Source organism: Rhineura floridana, chromosome 16 (genome assembly GCF_030035675.1).
Source record: "Rhineura floridana isolate rRhiFlo1 chromosome 16, rRhiFlo1.hap2, whole genome shotgun sequence".
Lineage (NCBI taxonomy): Eukaryota > Metazoa > Chordata > Lepidosauria > Squamata > Rhineuridae > Rhineura > Rhineura floridana.
This window is the reverse complement of record NC_084495.1, coordinates 14,713,310-14,734,210: the sequence shown is the minus strand read 5'-3', so window position 1 is coordinate 14,734,210 and position 20,901 is coordinate 14,713,310. Positions and strand designations below refer to the sequence as shown.

Below are 20,901 nucleotides of genomic sequence, written 5' to 3'. Positions count from 1 at the left end.
ACATGAGCGGCAGCAGCTAGCGAAACACTCCTGCGACCTTCCTGGTTCCCAGCCTTGCTAACGGATTATTTCTGGTATCATTTGTTGCGGAAATTAGCGCTACACTTGCACTACATTCCACCAGAATTCCAGAGCTAATCCGGTATGCATTGAGAAATCTCAAATATAATGTGCAAATTACCAGGTAAGAAATCGTCAGAATAACACAACAAACTGCAGTGTGAAAGCACCCTTTGGCTCTCACTCTACCTACTGTTTGGGCTCCCTGTCTTCTGCCCTACCAGTCCTCATGGACACTAGTCACTGACATGGCCACAACATCTCCCCAATATTTGTATTTTACTTTTAACTTTGTTTTTCTTCATTCCCCACCCCACCCTCTTTTGTGTAACTCTTTGTCTGACAAAGAGTTCTGGAGTACTTGGAAAACGTTCCACTATTTTGCAACCTTTTGGTTGGTCCTAATACAGGCATGGCCCAACAATCAATTAAAGAGTAGTTGTGTAAACCATAATTCGTGGACAATTGCTGTACTGGTAGCTAGAAGCTCCCACAGCAATCCAGTCCCACCCAGACAAAATAGTACAAAATGGAAGAATATGCAGGAAAATGACTTCATCTGCTCAGCGTGATGCAGGAATAGCAAACAATTTATGTGAGTGGTGACCATATAATTAAAAAATTATTACAGTTTTCTTTTTTCATAATAACTGAATAAAATGAATCTTAAAAAATACCTTGAGGGGGTTCATCAACAGCTTTTCGTTTTCTGCTGTGGCTGTTGTAATTCAGTCTGAGTTCTTGGCCATATTCATTAAGAGTTTCTCTGGACTCATAAGACTGTCTTGCTTTTCTTCCATCTTCGCTTTCATCTGAAGAGCTTGTGTAAGCTAGATCCATTTCATGCTTAGCTTTTGACAGAGGCTGGTAGGGTTTACAGTCCATCTGCTCCATCTCTGATCAAGTAAGTCCAGAGTCATGAAAACAATGTGTTGAAACTCCTTATGGAAACAGTCCTGGAAAAGACAAAAGTGTTCAATGTAACTCTCTTCATTCAAGTGTACAAGTGATTTGTTTTGTGTGTTTCATCAAGGGAACATGGGGGTCATAAATGTTCTTGTAATGATCCCTTGCTTTTAGCATGTTAATTGGTACAAGAAACTAAACAACACCTAGTACATCAGAAATTGTACAATCAGAGGAAAGTACCCTTGAGACAGATCTAATGAATTACGCTAAGTGGGTTGATATAACAATTTTACCTTACAAGATACCATGAACCTGCCTGTAGGTGCAGATCATTTTCTTAGGTCCTCTTTCAGGATCTCCAGCCTTTCAGGGCTTATGTGGATGGTCATTTTTCAGAGGTTAGGTGGACAGGACCTTCTTCTGTGGTGGCCCCCCATTTGTGGAATACTGCCCCCCAAAGTCATTTGTGTGACACTGACCTTAACTTTTGGATCAGGAGTGGGAACCTTTTTCAGACTAAGGGCCACATTCCCTTCTGGGCAGAGGGAAAAGCGGCCAGAGCAACAAATGTAAATTGTACCTCTGAATAGTAGGCTAGTTTCTCTGCATACTCACAGAGCTCTCCTAGCCAGGAAACAACACCCAAGAAGTACAGCCACTGAGGGGTGTGGCCTGGAGAGAGGACCAAGGTCCAGACATAGACACATGGAGGACTGTATTTGGTCTCAGGGCCTGAAGTTCCCCACTCCTGTTTCAGATATTTAACAGATCTAGACTGCATGCAGGCAGCAGTTTATTCCATTTTCCTGATGTCTCTTTACTTAATTTTCACATTTTATTTGATCTTTCATGCAACATCAGTCTGTTGAGCCCCAGTTACTCCAAACGCCTCAGAGAGAGTGGGCAGAGGAAGATGAGACTTCTGAGAGCCTTCAGGGAGGGGGGAGCATTAGCAACCCTTCAACCTCTCTGGACACTCCCCTAGGTGGCTTAGAGCCTGTTCTACCTGATAGCGTCTTGCCACCTGCATGTGTGCTGCCAGAGCTGTTGGGGAGTGCGCCAACTCCAACTGCCCCCCGAACGCCCTGTTTGGACCTTCAAACATTTCCCCACCAACTTGCTCCCCGCCCCCTGAAGGTGAGCCTGTACTGTCTGATGAGCAGGCAGAGGCTCGCCCCCCTTCACCCCACACGAGATGATGTGAGAAGCGGTTCGGTCAGAGGGAAGGTCTTCAAAGGAGTGAGAGATTACGAGCGAAGACCTTTCCTACTTAAGGCAGCGCCCCTCTGATTGGGGTGCTGAGTCAACTTACTCCATATGCTGCAGAGAATGCTTAGTTAGCATAGTTAGCACCAGTAGTGAGCTAGTCTAGCCAGGCCTATGAGATGCACTGCTTTTGATGTAATGGTGATTCTAATAAAGCAAGAATTATTGCCAGACTCGCCTCCGACACCTGTGTCAAACTCTGGGCAGGACAAAGTCACTTCTAGAAATCTAGTGGAATATAGTGAAAGTTTAGCGCTCACTTCCATTCACTTTAATTGCTTCCAGGAAAAAAAAAACGTGTGCAAGATTTGGAGGAAAAAATCAAGTCTTCTTAATGGTAATCAGTTGAAGTGGTCACAGACCGGTGTTGCAGTAGCATACCTATTATGAAATTACAAAGAAAGTCATCTCTACGCAGAGGGTGGTGTTGGAGAGGTTGAATTAGGTTGTGAAAAATTGCATCTCATCATTATAAATTAGGCTCAATCGGTACTGTACATTTAAAGTACTATCACACCACTTTAAACAGCCACGGCTTCCTCCCAAAGAATCCTGGGAACTGTAGCTTCTTAAGGGTGCTGAAAATTGTGATTTTCCTCACAGAGCTTCCCAGAGTTACCTGGGGAGAGAGACTGATTATGAAACCACTCTGGAAATTGTAGCTCTGTGAGGGGAATAGAGGTCTTCTAACAACTTCCAGCACCCTTCACAAGCCACAGTTCCCATGAGTCTGTGGGGGAAGCCATCACTGTTTAAAGGGGTATAATGCTGTTTTAAATGTATAGTACAGAGCAGGTAGAGCATTCAAGGAAAGCATCCGTGAACAGCAGATCAATGTGCATTTACACCACATGCTGATACACTCAGGAATGCCACCAATATTATTTCTATATCAACTAGTAATCGAACAGTGCTCAAACCACAGGGGGAGATGCAGAAGCAGCCCACCTCCCTTACCTTTGGTGTTAGTCTCTCAGCTACTGTATGCTTGTGTTTTCGAAGTCTACGTGGCTCCCACGTTATGACTAGAATTGGTGGGAGTTGTTAAGTGGGGCTGGTGGATTTCATTAAAAAAAAAATTAAAACCCCCTACACAGATCTTTCCCCATAGGTCAAGTACCAAGCTGACAAACGAGCACCCTATAATGATTAAGAGGGCAATTGTGGTCTCTAAGCACTTGACAACACAGACAGCAGGTGCATGCAGTGGTGGCTCTTGCCCACTGGAACTGGTAGGGTGCAAGGTAGGGAGACCAACAGTAGGTGGTGCCAGGGCCAGTGAGGAGCAGAGTGAATTACTTTTACTTTTGATCTCATTCTCCTCCCGGCTGAGATATGCAAGGACAACACTGAGACTACAGAGGAAGAAGCAGACAGCCAGGGTTAACCATCTGGATGGATTATAAGTAAGAAGGCAGGAGAGCTTGGAGGAATCAAGAGTGAGGCTGGTGGGGCAGTAACCCACTCACCATCATGGACCAGCCTCCACTGAGTGCATGCCAGTTCCATCAGGCTGCTTTTGATGTTGTTCCTATAGAACAGGGGTGGACAACCTGTAGCCTAGGACTACATAACAGCCATTGGCCTCCTTTCAACAGCCCCCTATAAGTGATCAATTCAGACAGCTAGCAAGTGTGATCTGTCCCTTTCACAGCAGCACATTGGAAGGGGTGGGCAAAACAAAAAAGAGTGGCTCTGCCCACCGCCAGCATGCACCCCCCAACAGACTACCCCGAAGAGAATGTGGCCCTCAAAAGAAAAAAAAAGAGATCATTCCTGTTCATATCTCTTCACAGAAATACCCATGTCAGTCGTTCCTAAACAATTTCTTCCCCACGGACCACTTGAACATTGCTGAGGGTCAAAGCAAACCACAATGATTTTTCTACCTTTTGCAGCAATTGTAGTGTGCAGTGCTAGATGCTGTATGACTTTTATTGCTTCTTTAACTTCTCATATATTGTATTGCAATTTGAATTAAATATGAATATTTCATGCAATGGATATGCCACCTCCTGTCTTCAACAACAAATCCACAGTACAGCTCTAACAGTTCAGAAGTTTTTTCCTGATGTTCAGTTGGAATCTGGCTTCCTGCAACTTGAGCCCATTATTCCATGTCCTGCACTCTGGGACGATCAAGAAGAGATCCCGGCCCTCCTCTGTGTGACAACCTTTTATGTACTTGAAGAGTGCTATCATATCTCCCCTCAGTCTTCTCTTCTCCAGGCTTAACATGCCAGTTCTTTCAGTCTCTCCTCATGGGGCTCTGTTTCCAGTCCCCTGATCATCCTTGTTGCCCTCCTCTGAACCTGAATCTACTTTAGGATTCTACAAGTGGCAAGGTACATCTTGCATTAAGCATGTTTTGGCAGTACCTCTCTGGACCTCCAAGAATAAGAAATTGTCTTTCTCACTGGGAGATTATGAAAAAACTAGGGAGAAATTGCAATAAGTGTAAGTATGAATGCTGCATTGGAATTTTAATTTTATGGAACAATGGCTCTGAAGAACATAAATGACAGAAGTCTGCTAAAGGCAGAATTATATTAAAACACATCAGACACACAAAAAAAGCCTGCATCTCCAAATTTGCCATGAGCCACTCTAAAGTACTGGGCTTCGGGACTGAAGATGACGGATTTTAATTAATTACATGTTAGAGGTGAATGCCGCAATTCAGCAGTCGGAAATTACACAGCTGTGGACCCCTGGTTTTACTCTAGGGTGTGACTGGAATTAGCTGGTGGAGAATGAGGTAGAAACACAGTCTACAACAGGCAGAGAGCTACCGCTCTATCTCAGGCCTACAAAAACAATCAAGAGAGTCTTCAAGCTTCAAAGGAGAGAACAATGCAATGCCAATGACCAGTCAGGGCAAAATAAAGGACAAAAAAAAAAGATTATTCCAAACCCCTACCCCTCTCCTCCTTTAACATGGAGAGCTAGAGGGAGCCCCCAGCTGACGAAGCATCTCGGGCCCAACTGACTAAGTATCCAGGCACATTAACCAGCAGGGCGAGTGCAGCAGCAGGACAAAGAGGCCAGAGCACCCCACTCTGCCTATCTGTCCGTTGAGCTAAACAAAACCCAAGCTATCAACAAATTAACTCAACAAACTACAAAAAGAATTATGCAGGTAGGAAGCCAGCGGGAGTGTGGGGGCTTTCCAGTGTTTTGCGCTGTTGGTAACATGCACAACTGAACTTGTGGGTATGCCCTCGGTGCAATGAGATCCTAGCTCTATGGGAACAAGCTTGCTTCCTTGGGCCAAGGTGGCTAACCTGGAGTAGTTGAGAGAGACAGAAAGGCCTGTGGATGAGGTTTTTGGGGACATTACAGCTGTGTCCCACTCCCAGTGTAGACTGTTCTGAGTGAGATGGACCAAAGATCTGACTCTGTATAAGACAGTTTCTGTAAGTCTGGAACAGGAAATCAACAGCAGCAATCTCACAAGGCTTTCTGCATAAATTACTCTCCCCATTTCCCACAGTGCCCAAGTTAAATCAGCAGAAACAGCTTAACCTGATTAAATTTGCAAGCCCTGGACAACGGCAGGGTTTCACCATCGCTCCGACAAGCTTAATCCATAAACATAAAATGATACAAAACATTTCTATTAATATTCCTCTGCAAGACACTAAAGTTATAATTTTGAGGGGAAAGAAACACATCTACAGAAGGAATTAGCAAGCACCTTCTAGCTGCTTTTCAAGGGTTAGCTATAATATTAAGATTTTCAGCCTGACAATAAACCTCCCCACCCTGCAGTGGATATCGATGAATGTTTGACAGGCAGTATAATTAAACATCTGCGGCAAGAAAAAAAATCAAAGTTCATTTTCTCTCTCCAAATTATGCTCATTTCAGTATGTTGAAAGTAGCAACTTAGCAAATGAAGGATTTCTGCTCAACGCTTTTCACATACTACTTTCTGTATTAGGTAACACAAGCAGGGCCTACAACAAAATGTTGCAGTGTGGAGTGCTCCTGTTCAGGATTCTCGCTAGCCATGGCCTCTCCTAGGATACTCTGTTGTAGTCCTCTCCACCTCATTTTTTTTGGGGGGGGGATTGAATCCAACAACCAATCAGCATACTGTTCCCCCTAAGCATGCTCTGTCCTCAGTAAGCTGTTTTGGGGGGAGGGGAAGAAAATTATTTATTACTATTATTATTATTATTTATTAAATTTATTAGTCGCCCATCTGGCTCGTTGTCCAGCCACTCTGGGCGACGTACAAGATAAAAACAATACATTAAAACGTTAAAATTTAAAACCATAACAGTAAAAACCTAACCCACCCCAAAAGCCTGCCTGAAGAGCCAGGTCTTCAAGGCCCGGCGGGAGCTCATCATAGAAGGGGCATGGCGGAGATCATTTGGGAGACAGTTCCACAGGGTGGGGGCCACTATTGAAAAAGCCCTCTCTCTAGTCCTCACCAGCCTAGCTGTTTTAACTGGTGGGATCGAGAGAAGGTCTTCTGAGGCTGATCTTGTTGAGCGGCATCCCTGACGATGCTGGAGGCGCTCCTTCAGATAGACTGGGGTAAAACTGTGTAGGGTTTTAAAGGTCAAAACCAACACCTTGAATTGGGCCCGGTAAACAACCGGTAGCCAGTGCAACTCCTTCAGCACTGGAGTGATGTGATCTTGCTGGCGGCTGCCTTTAATCAGACGAGCCGCCGCATTCTGTACCAGTTGCAGCTTCCAGACCGTTTTCAAGGGTAACCCCATGTAGAGCGCATTACAGTAGTCTAGGTGAGAGGTGACCAGGGCATGTACCACCGGTGGGAGCAGATGGTTGGGAAGGTAGGGGCGCAGCCTCCGTATCAGATGGAGTTGATACAGCGCCGCCCGGCTCACAGCTGAGACTTGAGCCTCCATGGACAGCTGGGAGTCAAGAATGACCCCCAGGCTGCGGACCTGGTCTTTCAGGGGCAATCGTACCCCATTGAGCACCAGGTCCACATCCCCCAGCCTTCCCTTGTCTCACACAAACAGCACCTCAGTTTTGTCAGGGTTCAGCTTCAGCTTATTCCTTCCCATCCAGCCACTCACCGACTCGAGGCACTTGGACAGGGTTTCTACAGCCAACCTCGGTGAAGATTTAAATGAGAGATAGAGCTGCGTGTCATCCGCATACTGATGACATTGCAGCCCAAATCTCCTGATGATTGCCCCCAGCGGCTTTATATAGATGTTGAACAGCATCGGGGAGAGGATGGAACCCTGTGGCACCCCACAAGTGAGAGGCCAAGGATCCGAGACCTCCTCCTCCAATGCCACTCTTTGGTACCTACCAGAGAGGAAGGAATGGAACCACTGCAATACAGTGCCCCCCATGCCTAACCTCTTCAGGCGGTCCAAGAGGATAACGTGGTCAACGGTATCGAAAGCCGCTGAGAGATCAAGGAGGACAAGGAAGGTGCATTCGCCCCTATCCCACGCCCTCCTCATATCATCTACCAAGGCGACCAAGGCTGTTTCAGTCCCATGTCCAGGCCTGAAGCCCGATTGAAATGGATTCAGATAATCCAGATAAAGATTCCCCTTTAGATCTTTTTGGGGGTGGAGGATGTATTTCTCTATTATTTATTTATTTATTTATTGAATTTGTATACTGCCCAACAGCCAAAGCTCTCTGGGCAGTTTACAACAATTAAAAACATTTTAAATATATATACAAATTTAAAAACACATTTTTAAAAAGCAATTTAAAAACACATGCTAAAATGCCTGGGAGAAGAGGAAAGTCTTGACCTGGCACCGAAAAGATAACACTGTTGGCACCAGGTTTCTCCAAACCTTGGCATTTCCCTTAGTCTGCTTATACTTACCCTGTTGTCCTTGGATGATTATGTTATTTTGACTGCTCCATAAGGATCAGTACCTACAAGTTCACAATTTATGGGGAATCTTTGGCCCTCCAGATATTGCTGAAGTACAACTCCAATCATTTCAGGCCACTGGTTATGAATGCTGGGGCTGATGGGAGTTGGAGTTAAGCAACATCTGGCTCCCCACACTTGCTATATAGGAAGAATAGATTCATCAGCACCTTGAACCTATTTCAGTCCACCTGTTGTGTTTAATTTTTTTTATGCCAAGCTCTGACCTAGTGCCAGACTGATTTCTCAGAAGATGTAACTGACAGTCCACAAGTCGAGGACTTTCAGGAGCACATAGGGTCTCCTGGAACCCATGCTGAGGATCCTCTTGATGGGCCTTCTGGGAGGAGATCTGCAGAAGAACACTCGGAGTTGTCAGAGAAGGAGGTGGAGCCACCCCTCAGTTGTCAATGTGTTAAAAGACACAGGCCAAGCAACAACATAGCATGTGCCTGTGTAAGTGCACAACTCATGAGTAAGCAATCCAGCCTGTCCTGAGTATTTTTATGCACTCATCTCACCCAGCTGTCTCCCTCCTCTGCTTCCCTCCTCCTCATGGGAGAAGGTCTAAAGGGAGTGAGGGAAAAGGAGGCTTGGTGACTTGTTTTGGGGATGGGGGGAAAGGAGGCTTGACCACATGTAAGTGAAGCGGTAATTTGGCAAAGCTCTTGGGCAGTAGAGTTTTGGCAAGGGAGTTGTGGGGTAGGTGAGGTTGATGTTCCTTTGCACTACTGGCATTGGGGGGAAGAGAAGTAGGGGGATCCTAGAAGGCTTTAGGTGGGCTCTAATGGGAGGGGTGGTGGTTTGAGTGAGCTCTAAGGGTAGAAGGTGGGTTAGACCAGAGGGTTAGGTGGTGGGGTGGATGACTGAGCGAGGCAAACAGGGGCACTAGCCCCTAGTACAATTTTGTAACAGATAAAATCATTACAATGATAAAGCAAGTATAAAATTATAAAATAATAAAGCAGGCTGTGGAGAGGGTTTCTGGCTTAAGGAGGGTCCTGAAGGCCAGACAGAGAGGCCTGCAGGGCTGCATTTGGCCCCTTGGACTCAGGTTCCTGACCCCTGGTGTAGATCAAGGATGGGGAACCTATGGCCCTGCAGATGATGAGTCCCAACTCCCATCAATCCCAGCCTGACTGGCCAATGATGGGAGTTGTAGTTCAACAGCATCAGGAGGACCAGGGGTTCTCCACAACTGGTGCAGACAACACTGAGGTAAATGGACTAGAAGCCTGGTTCTGTATAAGACAGCTTTTCCTCCAACCCACACCATCTCCCTGTTTGTAGCAGAAAAGTAGCATATGACCTGCCAAGAGATGAGTTCACATTTTTCTTGAATTCCTGTAATATTGTTTTGTACACATGGAAGCTCATTATTAGTGATCTGTGATATACAGAGACAAATTCACACAGTAGAAAGAACATTCAAGGTCAGTAGAGACCTTGCAGGATTTCTTCTCTACAGTATGCTGTGGCAATCTGAACAACACCTGTAGCAACGTCAACCCTGACAGAGCTCAGGGATTTTTGTGTAAGCATACCCTCAAATTTGCAGTAGTTACTAGCACCAGGCTTATTTTAAACCATTACAGGAATGAGAGAAAGGGGCATAAGTTATCATGGATAGATAAAGATAGATATCAAACTTTCCCAGCTGACAAACATCCAGGTCTATGTTGAAAAGCCTAAAGATCCAAACATTATCCACATAAAATTATGAGAGCCACCCTGCTTGATTAGGCCCAAGACCGTCTTATCCAGCATCCTGTTCTCACAGTGGCCAACCAGGTGCCCATAAGCAGGACCTCAGTTCAATGGTGACCTGGATAAAACAAATTAGCCTTGCACAGATGTGACTAGGGACACATCTAAAATATTGTCATGAATGAAAAATTTGATTCAGTTGGCACTGGAAGTCAAATCTATCAAATTCACACTTTCAAAAATCAGAACACAGCCATCCTTTGAAATTTGCATTTATCTGAATTCTGCAATGCAGTTCTCCAACCAATATTAGGTAAAAATATGCATAAAAATGAACATATCATCATCATGATCTTATTTGTATGCTGCCTTTGCACAAATAAATGTGCCCAAAGCAGCTTACAACAAAATGAACAGCAATTACAAAAACAATTTTATAACAACAAAAATAATAGAACAGTAACATAATAGCAAATATCACAGCAAACACAAAACCCCTTTTCAGTATTATAAATATTCACTAATAGGCAAAAAAGCTTGCGGTTTAAGAATGTACCTATAGCCAACAGATATTTCTATCAAACTTTAAAAAGCAGGGAAATTGGGCAGCTATAGTGAATGCACCAGGGAAGCAAGAGACCTGACCTCCTCTCTGAGATATTGTGCTGCCCTAACAAAGTTGTCAAAATGCAAACACAATTTGGGTTGGTCTTTCATAGTCCAATCCACTTCCTGCGTAGCTTAGAAGAATTTGATAACATGTGGTCTTTATGGCTCAGGACCCCAATATCTTCTGGAATGCCTCTCCTGATATAAACCTACCCAGACCCTTAGAACTTGTTCTGAGGCCTTTCTCCAGGTCCCTCCTCTGAAGGAGGCTCGGAGGGTGGTGACAAGGGAGGGGGCCTTTTCCATTGTGGCTCCCCATCTGCGGAATACACTCCCCAGTGAGGTCTGCCTGGCGCATTAATTGACATGTTTTGTTCACCAGGTAAAGACTTACCTTTTTGCCCAGGCATTTGATAGACTGAGATGATATTGCTTGTTATCACTATGCTACCAAAGCTTCCTGTGGCTGTACAGGGGTGTTGTTTTATTGATTCTTTTTATAGTATGATATATTTTTTGTTTTTGTTTTCAATATTGCTGTAAGTTGCTTGGAGACCTTTGGGTATCAAGCAACTAAGACATCTAATAAATAATAGTACCATCTGTGTTCACCATCCCTGACTTTGCTGTTGTTTTTATGTGCCTCCAAGTCAACTACAACTTATGGCGATCCTATGAATCCTGTCCAGATCTTGTAAGTTCAGGTCTGTGGCTTCCTTTATGGAATCAATCCATCTCTTGTTTGCCCCTTCCTCTTTTTCTACTCCCTTCTGTTTTTCCCAGCATTATAGTCTTTTCTAGTGAATCATGTCTGCTCATTATGTGTCCAAAGTATGATAACCTCAGTTTCATCATTTTAGCTTCTAGTGATAATTCTGGTTTAATTTGTTCTAGCACCCAATTATTTGTCTTTTTCGCAGTCCATGGTATGCACAAAGCTCTCCTCCAACACCACATTTCAAATGCGTTGATTTTTCTCTTATCCGCTTTTTTCACTGTCCAACTTTCACATCCATACATAGAGATCGGGAATACCATAGTCTGAATGATCCTGACTTTGGTGTTCAGTGATACATCTTTGCATTTGAGGATCTTTTCCAGTTCTCTCACAGCTGCCCTCCCCAGTCCTAGCCTCCTTCTGATTTCTTGACTATTGTCTCCACTTTGGTTAATGATTGTGCCAAGATATTGATCCTTGACAAATCAGTTATTCTCTGCTGGTACTGTTCCCAAGTGACCCTCCCACTGGGAAACTAGGGATCATCCCAGTGACCACCAACCCCCCTACATTCCAGCTATCTACCATTTCCCAATAGAAACAGAACAAAGCAGCTGAGAACAAGCAATTCCATTCCTTCCAGAAGCATCTCTAGTTTACGCTGAAACACCCCCCAGTGCAAAAGGGCATAGCGTGTGCTTGTTTTGTTTTAAACTCCATTGTAAACCAGGATAAACACTATGAAAGACGATACATAAAGATCTTAAATAAACAACAGGTCTGTGGTCTTCAGCAGAAGAGGCCCAAACATGAAAGTTTGTTCTGCTACAGTAGGAAGCTTCTGCTTAACTTGCTAAATATGCAACTACAAAGCTAGCCAGGAATGAAATAACTTTTGTTATTCCTGAGTTGTTAAGCTTTGATGGCAAAATTTAAACCACTTTTCTCTAACATGGTGCCCTCTGGGTGTTTTAGACCATTAACTCCCAGCAGGCCAGCATTGGCCAATAGTCAAGGTTGGGGAAGGCTGCTTTAAAACAAGTTATTTGTGTTAGCAGGGTGATTTGAATAAAGCAGACAGAGCCCAGAGAGAAAAGACATTCTAATAGCAATATACTGAGGGAAACTAAACAAGAACAGGGTATAACTAGAGGAGAAATAAACAGAGGGTTTTGTCTTTCTTACAGAGCTCAGACGTTCATATCAGTAAGATATTCAATAACTAAACCCATACAGGGGAAAACTCTCTTGGAACTACACAGACATTCAGAGCAGGAGTTACCTCAACAAGGAGGGATCATGCCATTCTGACTGGTTGCTAGGAAACACACACATACCCGTCCGCCTCTTGGCTAGGTGACTTGTTCATAACAGAATTAACCCTTACGTTGTACACAGAATTAACCCTGCTGTTGCATGTCCAACAATTTGGATGAGAGTGTCATGTAGTCCAGGGTAGATTATCTATAGGGAGATTTCTCCTTGGCTAATACCAACCTAGACTAAATATTAGTAAAAGCATTTTGCCTCATCAGTTCAGCTTCAGTGCAAACATACAATTAACAGGATGAACACACAGTGTAGATGCTTTGCCATCAAACCCTGACAAATGACAGGCAAGCATGGTCATGGGGGTACCACAAACTGCTGATGCCATTACAGCAGAGTTTATATTACATAGAACCACATTACAACTAGGAGTAGCAAATTAAATCTCATCAAGCGTAGCTAAATGTTGTTTGCACTTAAGAATACAGGAGTAAAGCCAACCTAACCCGACACTTGCATCTGGTGCAAAAGTTTTCTAACATTTAGGATAATCCGATGCAGCCTCAGGCAGTCTTCCAACACAACATTTCAGACATCTGTGTGTTTACTCTTTATACCTGCCTTGCAGTACAAAGAAGATGCTCACACTTTGGCTACCTGACATCATTATCATTCAGCTATGAGAGAATTACATTTGCAACCACAATGATATTCAGCTTTTCTGTAAAGCAAAGAAAGACCTAGGACTTGGAGGGTCAGATCAATTTAGATGGGCCTCCTAAAGAAAGCATATTGGGAGGGAAGCTTTTCTCCTACAAAAGTAATCTCTGCTCACTGAGTATATATTAAGGCACTGTGGGTCTTTATTAGGGTTTCCAAAAGTGGTCAGTATTGACCCCTTGAAGTCAATGGGCCTGTGCAAGGGGCGAATAAAGACCTAGGGGTGGAAAGAGGGTCAGAAATGACCTAGGGATGGGAAAGATGTTTGCAAGCTATAGTGCAAAAGATTTAACCAGGAACTATGAGCCTCAGAAATAAAGGGTATGGGCATGTACTGAGTGCACCTCCTTTGCCAATGAGGAACCTCTATACTTAATCAGATGATTCCATGTGACACTAGTATCTTCAGACCATGCTGCTTCATTGTATGGTAACATTATTTTCACTTGTTTTACTTCCTTATTTTTTACATTTTATGAATCCTAATAATTGTGATTGGTTAATAAATGTTGATTAAATATGAATATTTCATGACTTTAATTCACATTCCTAAGAATTTGGGTTGTGGCCAATGACAACTCTACAATCTTATCAAAGTGTCAATGAACACAGACGTTTTGGAAATCCTGGTCTCCATGAATAGCACTAGGGACAACTTTCAAGCACAACAATGTCCCTACCCATTGAGATGAGTCCACCCATCGTGGAGACAGTGTGTGGCTTAAAAGCATTAGGATTCCTGGTGGTGCATTTCTTCAGCTTGGGGGGGAAGGAGTCCTCTTCAGGCATTCCAGGGGGGGCAACAAGGATGACCATGCTGGCTCTGGCTCCCTGCCTTCATTTTCCAACTCCTAGAAAGCAAATCTCTTGCAGTGGGGAGCCTCTTGCATTTGCAGAGTCTCCTCGCATGTTTTAGAATCCTACATAGGGACACAGGAAACTGCCTTATACCAAGTCAGACCATTGGTCTATCTAGCTCAGTATTGCCCACACTGACTGGCAGTGGGTCTCCAGATTTTAGGCTAGGGTCTCTCTCTCAACCCTACCTGGACCATCTGCACGCAAGGGAAATGTTCTACCACTGCCCTAAATCAGGGTTGTTGATGGGGTTTTTTTTGGGGGGGGGGTCCATGCATTGGAAGGTGACGAAGGTGGGGATGAAGGCAACATATGCTCATCCCCAATGCCCTCTTTACATATTTTTACCTATTCCATATGGAATGCCTGATGTGGGCTCAAATCAAACTACAACCTGTCCACCTCCAATGCTGCTTTGCAATTTGCTGAGTCTCATTATCAATAAAGCAGAAAATAGGAAGAGGCTCCTCCAAGAGGCCAAACTGATTCTACAACTGAGGAGCACTTAAAGCAATGACCAGACCATGCAGGGGGTGAGAAGGGAGGGCTTGATGAAATCTATAAGTCCTGCCTTTAACTGTTCCAAGTGTTAGCCAAATAATGTAGTATTTGGAAAACAGTAGCTAAGGAGGCCATCACAAAAGGAAAGGGAATAGCCCCCACCCTATAAGGTAACATCTTACTGCCAAAGAAACAACACTTTTATGGGCTGTAGGGGAAACTTACTAGATGCCTATTGTATCTAGAAGATAGAATGACATGTGACAATTGTCCCTTCATGCCTGACTCTTTACAAGAGTCTAGCAGGCCAGGTCCTTTAAGAGATTGCCAAGACTTTTTGCTTACTTCTTCATTTTTTCAAAAGTATTTACCTGCTCGGGATGGTGTGACCTTGGATTTGGGAGGATCTTATATCTATTTGTATTGGCCACCTGTTAGACTTACCTTTGGGTGGTAGATTAAATAATAAGACCAAGGACATGACCTTCACAACAGGTGTGATTAATGTAGTTATTGTTGAAGATTCCCATGTAGCGAGTGGAGCCTTAAGGTATGTAAGTCCCCACGATTTTGGCCCAAGTGAACTTTGATGCAGACCTTAGAACAGTGAAGTGCTGCACACAGGCCGTCAGCTGGGATCTCTCTGTTGTCATTCACATGGCGTTCCCAACAAATGAATGGAGAAAGTAAGCTTATTCTTGTTTTCTTGTATTCTCTTGCCTGCTACTTTGAAAAATCTTTGACTTCTACCTGCCTGTGCATTTATTGCCTCTAAATTCACAAGAACCCTTGCTTCTTGGTGAGACATTGGCTTGTGCCAGCCTTTGCATTCTGCACTTCTCCCCAGCAGGTGGGCCAAGCCAGGGATGGGGAACCGCAGGCCCAAGGAACAAATGTGGCCCTCCAGACCTCTCTGTCTGGCCCTCTGGACCCTCTCCCAACCACACCCCTCGCCAGCCCTGCTTCACATCCTCCTTGAGTGTTTTTGCCTAGCTGGAACATGCCCTTGAATTCTGATAATGCCACCACTTGCTTGCCTGGATAGAGGATAGGGGTGTGTGTGTGGGTATGTGTGCGTGCACACTTGGGCTGAAATGGTTTCCCATCCCTAGGCTGGGCAATCTCACACTTGTGTGACAGTTCCTGCCCACTAGATGCCTAGCAGTTCTTGTTGGCAGACTGAACCCCTAATAACTGGGGTCCTGCTTCAACCTCAGTACTGTGCATCAACATCTTTTGAGAGTGGCCATCTGTCCTATTTGACAGGGGACGGTCCTCTATTTGAAGGGTCACCTGCCCAAAGAACCCTAAGAAGGGAGAGCAGGAAGGGGCCTTCGATTTATTAATTTAAGGTATTTATATCACTAACATCGTCCATCAACAATTAGCACCTGGACAGCAGACTGACAATACACATGGTCACAGTCTTCCCCAATACGGTCAGATATATTGTACCTCTATTTAAACTATAGTAATTGGGGTTTTCTTCTGAATTTGCATGCATGCATATAAATGAACATACACCAATTTTCTGCAGATCTTTCTTTTGCATTCTTTTGGGCTGATAGTGATGCCTACTTTGTTGGCAATGTGTTAAGTGGCCACCCTTCTTCTAATGAACAAAATTGTTTCCTACACGTCTGTGACCCTTGATGCCCATCAGATATCTATTTGCACTAACATATAATTTTCCAGTACATTCCATATTATGATTAGTTTTAAATCGTAACAGATTGAACCAGAACAAGTCACCCTATACAATCTGAGTAACTTATTCAAATAAAAGACTTAAATAATTACACACACACACCCTTAGGCCTGTGCAACCTTTCCAGGTGGAAAGGTCTCTTAGTTTTGGTTCTCTCCATTTCTCTTTTTTTCCAGTCTTAAATTCAGTTCTCTATTTCTGCAGCAATTTGCATTTTTTTTAAAAAAAGTCCTCATGAAAATTCTTCAGAATTTCTGTCAATTTCCCCTAACGCATCTTTGTATACAGGTTTGATTTTTTTGCAATTTCTCCTAATATAATGCATTTTTGTATGTTATTTGTACTAATATATTCATTTATATGTACACTTTCCCTTAATACACACATTTTTTGTAAATACTGCATTGCAAAATTTGGATAAGTGAGAATTTCAAAGGGCAGTTGTGTTTGGGTTCTCATATTGTTTTGTAAGTGTGAATTTGATAGATTCACCTTTAAAGGCAAACTGAATTGAATCCCTTCCCCTCCCTGCTTGGAACTTTCCAAGCATAGAGGTCCACCAGGAGGTCAATAAAACCTACAAATTTTTGCTGCCTGTCTAGAACTGAAAACACAGACCAGCTGTCAACAACCTGGCAGGCTTCTCTACCTGTCTGAAGGGCTGTGTTTATTGAGGTACGCAAAACAACTTTGGGACTCTCATAGATAAACAAAGCCTGTCAGGTTTTTGACAGCTGGCCTGCAACTTGAATCTAGTTTTTATAACTTTTAAAAACATGGTGAAATGGCAAATTGGTACAACTCCATGTGATTCCAGAACTGAAACCAGGTTTAACAACTACTTTACAGTGACAAAATTTAGACTCCCTCCCCACACACAAAATAAGCACTAAGGCGACTGAGGCTGTAATATCAACCCGATTTATCTGAGAGTACGCCCCACTGAATTAAGAGGGCTTACTTCAGAGCACACATGATTAGGAATGCACTGTAAATCAATGCAACAATATAAACAGCCTTGGATGTGGATATCTTTTTTTCCTTTTGTATTAAGAGGCTAACAGGCTAAATAAATAACTAATCATTCTTAATCACGAGGCGAACAAGTTAAATAAATTAATAAGCATACTACTACATAAATTGTTGTGGGCCCAAGCCTGTGGGACTCCTTCCCAACTAGGGATGGGTGAGAATTTTGATTCAGTTCACATTTCAAGCAGAATTTGTTAAATTCACACTTTCCAAAACAATGTAAGAACTGAAACACAGCCTTCTTTAGAAATTTGCACTTATCTGAATATTGTGATGCAGTTTGCCAACCAAACTATTGTTTACAAAAATGCATATAGTAGAGGAAAGTGTACACAAAAATGAATATATGAGTGAAAATAACCTGCAAAAATGCATTATGTGACAAGAAATGGGTTGCAAAAATTGGTGGCATGAGTCAAAACTGCCTACAAGAATATGCTTATTGGGATAAATTTGCATTAAAATACTTGAGAATTTTAATGAAGATTAAAAAAAACACTGGAAATTGCTGCAGGAATGTGGAAACATGAATTTAAGATTGGAAAAATGAGAAACAGAGAAACAAAATTGACATATCTTTTCATCCCTACTCCTAACTGAAACTAGATAGATACCCTCCTTGCTGAACTTCTGGCACACAACAAAGACTTTTTTATGTCATCAGGTAAAATTTTAAGGTAGTGTCTAGGTTTATGTCTGGTTTTATGATGATATTTTTTAAATTCACTGTACTGTTTATTTTTATGTAACCCATGTAGAAATGCTAGTAATTAGGTGATATGTAAATGCCATAAAAAAATAAAATAAAACAATTAAAAGGCTAACAAGTTAAACAAATTAATGTGCAATAAATAAGAGGTTAACAAGTTAAATAAATTAATAATCATAGGGTTACATTCTACTCAGAGTAGGCCCTTTGAAATTAATGAACCTAAGTTATCCATGTCCATTAACTTCAGTGGGTCTGTTCTTATAGAACTGGCACTGAATATCACCCACTATAAATAAATGCAAGGCTAACAAGTAGTAGCAACAACAACAACAAATACCTTAAGATTCACCTGCTCCCCAACAAACCCATTTATATATTTTCCTCTCAGCACCTGCTTTGTGTGCTAATATAATATGAAATAGGGTGAGTAGCAATCCACAACAGGGACTTCTCTGTGATGGCACCAAACCTGTGGAATTCCCTCCCTGGAAAGTTTGCCTTCTATCTTCTTTATTGCCTTTTAAAGACCAAGCCGACGAGGCTCTCTTCCAGGTGGCTTTTTGGTTGTCCACAATACCTTTGTCTTTTTTTGTTTGAGAATCTGAATCATGTTGCTACAAAAGGAAGTTCTTCTTAATTCAGCACTATGGAATTTTCTCCCACAGAAGGCTGTGATGACTACCAACCTCTATGGCTTTAAAAGAGGATTAGACAAATGCATGGAGGATAAGGCTGAATGCATGGCTACTAGCCAAAACTATGCTCTCCCTGCACATTTGGAGGCCGCTGCTTATGAATACCAGTTACAGGAGACTGCAGGAGGGGAGAATGCTGTTGCACAGTCAGATGCAATTTGCTTCTGTAAACCAGTTGCTGGTAGCCACAGGAGGAGACAGTGCTCTTGCACTTAAGTCCTGCTTGTGGGCTTCCCATAGGCACCTGGTTGGCCACAGTGAGAACAGGACTAATAATAATAATAAATAATAAATTTTATTTTTCAGCCGCCTATCTGTCCGGGTTAGGGACACTCTAGGCGACAAACAACAAGAATAAAAACAATACATATAGATCAACATAATCACATTTTAAGCTAAAAAACCATTCATTAATTCAGAACATAAATTAATCTGTCCCAATCTTGTAGGCCTGCCTGAACAGCCAGGTCTTCAAGGCTCGGCGATAGCTGGACAGGGAGGGAGCATGTCTGAGATCGAAAGGGAGAGAGTTCCAGAGGGTGGGGGCCACAACAGAGAATGCCCTCTCTCTGGTCCGTACCAGCCTAGCTGTTCTCACCAGTGGGACTAGATGAGCCATTGGCCTGATCCAGCAAGCTCTTTGTAAGTTCTTACGTTCTTGATTTGTTTGTGTAATCTTTTAAAAATGTTATATTTCCACATAACAGGTGTGTGTGGAATTCGCATACTTGGGAGACTTTCAAATCAAGGATAGCTTATAAATATTGTATTAAAACAGAAATCAATAACATTTGCTGCTGCCATAGAAGTAAGTGCAGTTGAGGATTGATGTTCAAACCTGCGTTTTGCTGTACAACAGTACAGCTATGAAGGACAGCTATGTGTCTTCGGAGACCTATGGCTGTACAATGAGAAAAGGGTTCAGACGCACACCTACCCTTTTTGTTATTCTTCAGACTACATTCATCTTCCCTTTGGACTTCCCTGCCTGCTATTTAAAAGGAGATACCAACTGTGCATCCTCATCCGATAAGGAAGAAAAAAAAAGAGATTTTTGCTTCACTGTAACTGAAAGACAGAAACTGAAAATGATCTGTCGTGAAATGATATCAAGGCGCGACATCAAAGAATGCCCATGGCTGCATTAGATATCACTCCATCAGAAAACACATACATAGGGTTTGCCAAGCTGCATTATAACTTCTCATGGATTCCTAATTAATCTTGACACTATCAGCCAGGTAAGGGGAAGGGGGGTAGTTATGGAACACAGCTGAACAGCTGTGAAAAGAGGCTGAAAAAAACTATTTTTAAGAGGCCAGCTTTCCTTTATGTTCCTTTATGATGCACTAGTGTTGCATCACATTGATGCAGCACTTATCACTACAGAAGAGTTTATTAATTTAAGTATATGTTTTCATAGGGTTGATTCCCAATTTATGTCATGCTTAGAACAAACCCACTGAACAGACATGTTAATTTTAATGGGTTCATTCCAAGTATAACTATGGCTGTGATCCGATATGTCTACTTAGAGGTAAGTCCCATTGGGTTCAATGGGCCTTATTCTCAGGCAAGTTTATACTGGATTGCAGCCTCAGTCTGGATCCAGTCCAGGAACTGTTGATGAACCATTGTGACATATTGCATGGATGGATGTATATCTGTAGCTGTTTAAAACCAAATACACACCCATGCATGCAACATGTCACAATGTGCAATTTCCACATTGAAAGAAATCAACAAGAAATAGTGTCCAAAGTTAAAAATGGAGCCCAAGGATTCTTTCATTGCTACAAAAGGTCAAGATTATAGATGTGCAGGTCCTACAAGACCTTCATATCTAGAAAAATAACTCTTTGCCTTGATATCAGCATGGTAGCAAAAAAAGTTGATTGGCGATGCAGGCCAAGAATTCAAAATGCACAATGTATTGTCTAACTATTTATGGAATGTATTACATGTTTTTCTGAGAGTTATATATTCTCAGCATCTCTCCAATTGTTTTTTATTTATACATATTTAAATGTTTATATTATTTTGTAATATTTTTTTTGCCATAATTTTTATATTTATTCTGCTTGTGTACTTTGTTTGTATTAGCCTATTGTAAAAAAATAACTATATTGCTTAATTCTTATTGGCGTGATCTATACTTGAAATTATTGCTATTGTTCATTTGTGGAAAATTTCAATAAATGTTAAAAATGTGCATGTGTGCATATGCACTTGTGCACATATCGGTGA

General features: G+C 42.5%; 1 protein-coding gene across 7 annotated transcripts in view; it reads right to left on the bottom strand.

The window, feature by feature from the left end:
• TENM1 (teneurin transmembrane protein 1) overlaps positions 1 to 20,901 on the bottom strand; it is an 897,331-nt gene that overhangs the window by 398,744 nt on the left and 477,686 nt on the right. For all 7 annotated transcript variants that reach the window (XM_061598133.1, XM_061598132.1, XM_061598131.1 and 4 more), the window contains one exon: positions 738 to 1,016. In XM_061598133.1, the coding sequence (XP_061454117.1) occupies positions 738 to 954 (217 nt within the window). In that variant the 5' untranslated portion in view covers positions 955 to 1,016. The remainder of the gene's footprint in view (positions 1 to 737; positions 1,017 to 20,901) is intronic.